This window comes from Sapajus apella, unplaced genomic scaffold, assembly GCF_009761245.1.
Source record: "Sapajus apella isolate SASKATOON/1434 unplaced genomic scaffold, GSC_monkey_1.0 scaffold43, whole genome shotgun sequence".
NCBI lineage: Eukaryota > Metazoa > Chordata > Mammalia > Primates > Cebidae > Sapajus > Sapajus apella.
In genome coordinates, this window is record NW_022436983.1 from 9,412,315 (window position 1) to 9,421,060 (window position 8,746).

General features: G+C 58.2%; 1 protein-coding gene across 1 annotated transcript; it reads left to right on the top strand.

Moving 5' to 3' along the window:
* The first annotated feature begins 1,839 nt into the window (after positions 1 to 1,839).
* Positions 1,840 to 7,688, top strand: TMEM82 (transmembrane protein 82). The gene is made up of 6 exons (XM_032300498.1): positions 1,840 to 1,991; positions 2,159 to 2,231; positions 2,336 to 2,510; positions 3,734 to 4,151; positions 6,574 to 6,761; positions 7,247 to 7,688. The coding sequence occupies exons 1-6, from the start codon at positions 1,904 to 1,906 to the stop codon at positions 7,331 to 7,333; spliced, it is 1,029 nt and encodes a 342-aa protein (XP_032156389.1). The 5' UTR covers positions 1,840 to 1,903; the 3' UTR covers positions 7,334 to 7,688.
* Positions 7,689 to 8,746: the final 1,058 nt, after the last annotated feature.

Consider the following 8,746-nt stretch of genomic DNA (forward strand, 5'->3'; position numbering starts at 1 on the left):
CAGCCCTGATCTCCTCCTCTTATAAGGACACAAATCATGTTGGCTTAGGGCCCATCCTCATGACCACACTTTAACTTTTTCTTTTTTTTTTTTTTTTTTGAGACAAAGTCTCACCCTGTCACCTAAACTGGAGTGCAGTGGCACAATCTCGGCTCACTGCAACCTCCGCCTCCCAGGTTCCAGCAGTTCTCCTGCCCCAGCTTCCTGGGTAGCTAGAATTACAGGTGGCCACCACTACCCTCCGCTAATTTTTGAATTTTTAGCAGAGATGGGGTTTCACCATGTTGGCTAGACTGGTCTTAAACTCCTGACCTCAGGTGATCCACTGGTCTCGGCCTCCCATAGTGCTGGGATCACAGGCATGAGCCACCTCATTTTAACTTGGCCTCATTTTAACTTAATTATCTCTGTCAAGACCCTATCCCCATATACAGTGGCATCCAGAGCTGCTGGGGGAGGATTAAACATTAAACATGCACATTTGCAGGGGCCGCAGTTCAGCCAGCACCATGTAATGGCTCTCACGGAGGGCCTGCCAGCTGCCCTCACTGTGGCCATTTGCACACATCCCGACAAACCTGAAAGGCGCTCCAGGTGCCCCCTGTTCAGATGAGGGGACTGAAACCCTGGAAAGGGAAGCAATGTGGCAGGGCCAGCAGCAGGCCGTGGGCCCCTTCTCCAGACTGAGCACCGCTCCCCACGGGCGTGCTCTCAACGCCACACCAGCCTCTACACTGCAGAGATGGACAGCAGCTCCGTGGCAGGGGCAGGATGGCCTGGGCCCACCCCCACCTCCCCCCCCCACCTCTCCCCCCACCTTCCCCCACCACACCCCGTCTGTAAGGGCTGCTCCCAGGAACACCTGCTGCTGCACGCTCCAAAACAATAAAGTTTTCTACTTTGTTTACTTCAATGACCCCCCTCTGCGGTCAATCTCAGTCTCCCCCATCCCTGACCCCCACCCTCGGCTCCCTCTGCCCTTTCTGTCTGTGAAAGCAGGATGGGAACGCTGCCCACCTGCTCAGCCCCGCCCTGCCAGACCCGGGTGAGGCCTGCCACCTAGTGGACCTGGGGAGGAGCATCAAGAAGGGCTGCCGCGGCCTGCGGGAAGGGAAGGCTCAGGCAGGCTCGGGCCTCGGGAGATCCCACACCAGCCGGAGCCAGACCAAAGGCTCTGGGAAGCTGGAGCCGACCTCACAAAAAGCAGGCAGAGCTGACCTCCAGCTGTGGTGGGAGAGAGTCCCAGACCTCAGGCTGAGGGGGAGAGAGAGCCCCAGACCTCAGGCTGAGGGGGCGGGAGAGCCCCAGACCTCGGGCTGAGAGGGAGGGAGAGCCCCAGACCTCGGGCTGAGGGGGAGGGAGAGCCCCAGACCTCGGGCTGGGGGGCAAAGCCTGACCTCCTGCTGTAGGAGGGTAGAGCCCCAGACTTCAGGCTGAGAGGGCACAGCTGATCTCTGGCTATGGGGGGATAAGTCCTACCCTCAGACCTTGGGCTAAAGGGGCAGAGCCCACACTTCACGCTGCGAGAGGCCAGGACCCACACCTAAGGCTGGGCAGCACAGATGGAGCCTGGGGCTTCCAGGGGGCATTGGGTGGTCCAAAGCCTCAAGGAAGATTTCAAGTAAAGTGGATGCCAGACTTTGGCAGGGACCAGACCAGAGACCAGAGACCAGCCAGAGGTACCTGCCCCTCACCCCACGCTGCCCAAATGGCTGGCTCCAGATTCCCCCTGTGCCTGGAGCTGGGATCTTGCCCTTCTGGGCCTCAAAGGGTTAACGCCCCTGGCGCTCCTCCCCTCCCTTCCCCTGGCCTTTGACCCCTCCCAGCCTCTCCCCTCCACTGACACCTTTGCCCTGTCCCTGTGCAGATCTGGCCGGAGGCTGAGGCTGGTTCCCGGGGTGCCATGTTCTCCCTGCCGTCCCTCCCCTCCTGGCTCCCTGGCCTCCCCTCCCTCGAGTGGGGCTCCAGCCTCCTCGACTCCCTCCTACAAGGTGAGCCCCTTGCCCATTCCCACCTCGGCCCTGCCCCCTTCCAGCTCTTCTTGGCACAAGGTGGACCTCACCCACACGGTCTTCCACCACCCCCACCCTATGGCCGCCCCCACCTCTGACCCTATCAACCAAGCCTGCCCCCCTGACACCCCTGCATGCCCCCTCAGGCCTGGTCGGGGCCCTTGGAGTCTTGGTCCTGAACAGCCTCCTGAAAGTTTACTTCTTCGTGGGCTGTGCCAAGTGAGTGCCCACCTCATCCCCTGGGGGTGTGGCTGGGGACCCCACCCCCAACAGGGGTCTAGGGCGGTTCTGCACCCCTGGCCACAACCATTCTGTCCCCACAGTGACCCGCAGCGGCGGCCGGAAAAGGAGCGGTTGCGGACCCAGTGGGCCTCGCTGGAAATGGTGCACCTGGCAGGGCTGGCCCTGTTCCTGACAGTCGTGGGGTCCCGGGTGGCTGCCCTCGTGGTGCTCGAGTTCTCCCTCCGGGCCGTGTCCACACTGCTGTCCCTGGGCAAGGTGAGGCCTCAGGGAAGGCAGTGGGTGGATCACTCCGCAGCCTAGGGCCTGGACTCACCCCCGGAACGTGGGCAGCAGGGCCCAGCTCCAGCATCCCAGCCTCTTCACCGTATTTGCCCTAAGACTGAGAACAGAGGCTGCAGGACGCACCCTTGGGCTTGGTTGCTGAAGCAGCCACACTCACGGGGGATGCGATCCCAGTCCCAAGATGACGAGAGCGACAGCTCCTGTGGATCGGGCTCCCCCAATGCCAGGCCCTGCGCCAAATGCGTTGTGTGCATCACGTCATCCTCACAGCCACAGGGATGAAGGTTTGCTGGGATTCCCCATTTCATTTCACAGATGAGGGAACTAAGGCTCAGAGAGATCACGTGGCTTGTCTATGGTCAACAGGCAGAGTCAGGCTTTGAACCCAGGGCTCTGAGATTCTCAACCACCACCCTTCAGCTAACAGATGGGCCCCAAGTACTAAGATGTGACTGACGGCCCAGCACGGTGGCTTACCCCTGTAATCCCAGCACTTTGGGAGGCTGAGAGGTTAGGATTTCGAGACTAGCCTGGCCAACATGGAGAAACACCATCTCTACTAAAACAATAAAATAAACGGGTAGCTCATGCCTGTAATCTCAGCATTTTGGGAGGCCGAGGCGAGTAGATCACGAGGTCACCAGTTCAAGACCAACCTGGTCAACATGGTGAAACTGCATCTCTACTAAAAACACAAAAAAATTAGCTGGGTGTGGTGGTGTTTGCCTGTAATCCCAGCTACTCAGGAGGCTGAGGCAAGAGAATTGCTGAACCTGAGAGGCAGAGAGGTTGCAGTGAGCCGAGATCAGGCCACTGCACTCCAGCCTGGGTGATAGAGCATGAGTCCGTCTCAAAAAATAAAAAATAAAAATTAGCCAGGCATGGTGGTGAGCACCTGTAATCCCAGCTACTCAGGAGGCTGGGGCAGGCAAATCTCTTGAACCCAGGAGGCAGAGCTTGCCGTGAGCAGAGATCATGCCATTGCACTTCAGCCTAGGTGACGGAGCAAGACTCTGTCTCAAAAAAAAAGAGAGACGTGATTGAAATTAAGGTGAGAGAGATGATCCCCTAGGGCTTCATCTGAAGCGGATGTGGCCCCTTTGGGAACCGTCCCCAAGGTCAGCCTCCTGTGGCGTGCGACATCTGTAGTGGGGCAGTCCCCACATCTCCGGCCTCTCTTCTGCCACTCCCCACAGGGCTCCCGGGGCCCTGAGAGGCTGCAGCTCTACCTGCTGTGCCAGTACTCGCTGGGCTGCGGGCTGAGCTGCGGCCTGAGCTTCCTGCAGGAGGGCGCCCCTCACCGCACGCTGAACCTGCTGCTCAGCCTCGGGCTGGCCACGCTGCTGGGCCTGGGCGCCCGGCGCCTCCACCGCCACGTCTGCCGCCTCTACGAGCTGCACAGCAGCCAGCGCTACTGTGGGGTGTGCCTGGGCCTGCTGGCCGGTGTGCACGACCTCCCCCGGCTGCTGGGCCGCGCCCTGGCCGTGGCCTTTGCCGTGGGTGACCTGGCAGCAGTGGCCCTCATCAACCGGGACTTTCTGACCACCTCGGAGGCTGTGCGGTTCTGGACGCCGCTCACCATCTGCTACACGCTGCTGGTCATCTACATGCAGGGTGAGCGCGGGGCTACTCGTTGCATCCATGCACATCCCTCTGCCTGCGCCGGACTCCAGGGAGGCCACCAGCCAACAGCTCTCACCCTTGCCATCCCAGAGAGCCTGGTCAGGGTAGAGGCTGTGTGGCACGGGCAGTGCAGAGAAGCAGCATGCGGTGGGTGCCCTGAGGTGGAAGCCTCTAGATTGGGGCTTGAAGGATGAGTAGGAGATCCCTAAGAGAACCGAGGCAGGGGCTGGGCACGGTGGTTCACACCTGTAATCCCTGCACTTTGGGAGGTCAAGATAGACGGATCACCTGAGCTCAGGAGTTCGTAACCAGCCTGTGCAACATGGTAAAACCTCGTCTCTACTAAAAAAAATACAAAAAATTAGTCGGGCGTGGTGGCGTGTGCCTGTAGTCCCAGCTACCTGGGAGGCTGAGGCAAGAGAATTGATTGGACCCAGGAGGTGGAGGTTGCAGAGATCACACCACTGCACTCCAGCTGGGCAACAGAGCAAGACTCCGTCTCAAAAAATAAATAAATAAGGAAGCGAGGCAGGGAAGGGAATCTTGGGCAGAGAGCGCCGCATGCGCCAACGCCCAGAGGGGACAGAGGGCATGGCAGCATCAAACAAGCCACTGGAGTCCAGTGTGACTGTCACCCCCACGGCATGGCGAAGGGGTGAGCCTGGCCAGGTTCGAAGGAGCCTGTTGGAGAGCCCTCATCAGTCTGATGAGACACCGCTGTACAGGTTTTTTTGTGTTTTTGTTTTGTTTTGCTTTTCTGTTTTTTTGAGACAAGGTCTGGCTTGGTGGCCCAGGCTGGAGTGCAGTGGCACAATCACAGCTGACTGCAGCCTTGACCTTCTAGGCTCAAGTGATTCTCCCACCTCAGCCTCCCAAGTAGTGGGGACTATAGACACGCACCATCATACCAGGCGAATTTTATTTTTTGTAGAGAAGAGGTCAGCTGGGCACTGTGGCTCATGCCTGTAATCCCAGCACTTTGGAAAGCTGAGACAGGCAAATCATAGAGGTCAGGTGTTCAAGACCAGCCTAACCAACATGGTGAAACCCTGCCTGTACTAAAAATACAAAATTAGCCTGGTGTGGTGGTCTGTGCCTGTAATCCCAGGCACTCAGGACATGAGAATCGCTTGAAACTGGGAGGCACAGTGGCTCATGCTTGTAATCCCAGCACTTTGGGAGGCCGAGGCAAGCAGATCACCTGAGGTCAGGAGTTTGAGACCAACCAGCCATTATGGTGAAACCCCATCTTTACTAAAAATACAAAAATTAGCTGGGCGTAACGGTGGGCGCCTGTGATTCCAGCTACTCGGAAAGCTCAGGCAGGGAGAACTGCTTGAACCTGGGAGCCAGAGGTTGCAGTGAGCCAAGATCGAACCACTGCACTCCAGCCTGGGCAACAGAGCAAGACTCTGTCTCTAAATAAATAAATAAAGGGATCTTGCCACGTTGCCCAGGCTGGTCTTGAACTCTTGGGCTCAAGCAATCCACCTACCTCAGCCTCCCAGAGTGCTGGGATTACAGGATGGGCCACTGCGCCCAGCTTACTGCAGGGTTTGTTGCTGCTTTGGTTTGAGATGGAGTCTTCCTCTGTCGCCCAGCCTGAAGTGCAGTGGCACGATCTCAACTCACTGCAACCTCTACCTCCTGGGTTCAAGCAATTCTCCTGCCTCAGCCTCCCAAGTAGCTGGACTCTGTCTCAAAAAACAAACAAAAGAACGAGACCAGGAGTGGTGGCTCATGCCTGTAGTCCTAGCACTTTCGGAGGTCAAGGGAGGCAGATCACTTGAGGTCAGAAGTTCAAAACCAGCCTGGCCAACATGGTGAAACCTCATCTCTACTAAAAATACAAAAAGTTAGCCGGCTATAATGGAGTGCACCCGTAATCCCAGCTGCTCAGGAGGCTGAGGCAGGAGAGTTGCTTGAATCTGGGAGGCGGAAGTTGCAGTGAGCCGAGATCGTGCCACTGTACTCCAGCCTGGGCGACACAGTGAGACTCCATCTCAAAAAAAAAAAAGAAAGGAAGCTGGAAGCCCACCAAGGAGGCTTCTTGAAAAGAGGGTGGTTGGGCCCAGGTGTGTCCATGGGGGAGGCAGAAGGAGTTACCAAGGCTCTAACTAATGGACTAGAGGCAGGTGTGTGGCCAAAAGAGGAATCAGGATGACGCCTGCGCCTGCGAGGCTGCGGGGCTCTGGCCTGGCCCAGTGGGAGGCTTGTGGGCTGGGCAGTGAGTCCTGGAGGCAGAGCACCTGGTGCCCTGCAGATGCTCAGAGCAGAGGTGGGGACCAGGAGGATGGGATGGGAGGAGGGCTGCCTGGGAGAGGAAAGCCTGCCTGAGGAGGGTGGGTCAGGGAGCCTGGAGGTCCAGCCCAGGATGTGGGGTCGGGGGGTGACAGGCACCCTTGTCTCCTAGAGGAGCAGCGGCAGCACCCCGGCCTGCAGAGCCAGGTGCAGACGGTGCTGGTGCGCATGGGTGGTCTCTTCGTGCTGCTGCTGACCGTGGGCCGCTGGCTGGACCTGCTGGGCATCCTCATCTCCCTGCTGGGCGAGCTCTGGTGTCTGGTGGGTGTCCGCACCCTGCTTGACCTCTGCCAGATACAGGTGGGTACCCCCTTCCCATGTGTTCCCCAGACACTGAAGCTCCGCTTCAAACAGCCGAGGAGCCCCAAGAGGCCCAAGTTTAAGAAGAGTCAGCTGGGCATGGTCACTTACACCTGTAATCCCAATACTTGGGAGGCTGAGCCCGAGGATCACTCGAACCTGGGAGGTGGAGGTTGCAGTGAGCCATGATCGTGCCACTGCACCTCAGCCTGGGCAGCAGAGTGAGTCTCTGTCTCAAAAAAAAGCAGAGCCAGGGTGACCTCTCTTGGGAGTCGGGGGCAGGGGAAGCTGGAATCCCCTCTCCTGCCCTCTGTCACCAGACCAGGGCTGTCCTCCAGGTCACTGGCACCCCCTACCCTCTCCACAGCCTTCTCCAGCCTGCAACCCAGAGGCCCAAGTGGGAGGAAGTGCCCGGGTCACTGGAAGCCCGAGGCCCCCAGGGGGACGGGTGAATGGGCAGTCTCATTCTTGATGCCTTTCCCCAGGACTTTCCAACCCAGAGGCCTTCAGTGTCAACGCCAAGCCAGCCCCTGCCCTCCACACCCCAGCCCCAGAGTTCACCCTCCTCCTGACCTGCCTCAGGGAGGATCTGAAGTCTGTCTCAGGCCCACCAGGCTGACCTTTGAGGCCCTGACTCCAGGAAGATGCCTGGAGGCAGAATGACAGGGCTGGCCCCTTCCCAGAGCTCAGTGTAGGCCCTGGGAGCCCCAAGAAGGGAAGGCAGGATTTAGAGATGGGAGACTCTGGAGAGGGGACACCTGAGGGCCCCTGGTTGAACTCTCTTTTTCTCAGAGTGGGCAATGATGCAGTCCCTCAGACCTGCCTTCCTGGGCAGGGGTGGGGGTGGGGGTGCATCCTCAGAAGGGCTCCCCCTTTACTGGCTCCCCTTGCCCTCCTCACGAACAATAAAGACGATGACTTTCTCAAGCTGTGCTTAGACTCACAAACACACAGAGGCTGGGCACAGTGGCTCACACCTGTAATCCCAGAACTTTAGGAGGCCAAGGTGGGTGATCATCTAAGATCAGGAGTTCCAGGCCATCCTGGCCAACCTGGCGAAATCCTGTCTCACTAAAAATACAAAAATTAGCCGGGCGTGGCAGCACATGCCTGTAGTCCCAGCTACTGCAGAGGCTGAGACGAGGCAACTGCTTGAACCCGGGAGGCAGAGGTTGCAGTGAGCCAAGATCGTGTCACTGCCCTCCAGCTTGGGTGACACAGCAAGACTCTGTCTCAAAAACAAACAGAAAGAATCACAAACACACAGAGAGGGAAAGAGGCTTTTCTGAGTCCACACAGCTCTTCTGGCAGGGTCCTGGGATATGTGCCTGTCCTGGGAGACGTGGCTCCTTGCAGACTGAGAAAATGGTTTGGGGTAGAGTGGGGGGGGCATGCAGTACTGAGGTGGCGAGGAGGTGAGGGGGCTGGGGGATGGACACTAGGTCTGGCACCCACCTGCAGTCTTGGGTGGACAGTGGTCACGTCCTGTCCCATCCCAGGCTGGGAAACAGCTGAAGGACACACAATGCTGACAGGGTCTCTGCTGGGTCCCTGCAGTCCCCAGCCCCAACCTTGACTCCTCTAAGGCCATGAGCATCCTTTCCATCTCAGCCTGTTCAGGACCCTGCTCAGGAAGGCCAAAGGGTTGGGTCCCAGCTCCTCCACCTACCCTCTGTGTGACCTTGGACAGGCCACTGTCTCTCTTTGAGCCTAGCAGAAGAATTACCACCGTGTGCTGGGGGCCTGCCATGTGCCAGGTACTTTCACTGTCTCATCTCATTTTGACATCAGCCCCAAGAGGCAGGCACTGTTATCTCCTTTTACAGAGTCAGAAACAGCCTCAGAGAGGTTAAGTGACTTGCTCAAGGGCACACAGGCATTAAGTAGCAAAGCTAGGATTTGAATCCAGGTGGCCTGACACCCAGAGCTCAAGTGCTTTGAATGCTCCCTGCTGACCCTCTTCTTGTTGAAAATCTGGGGCCAGG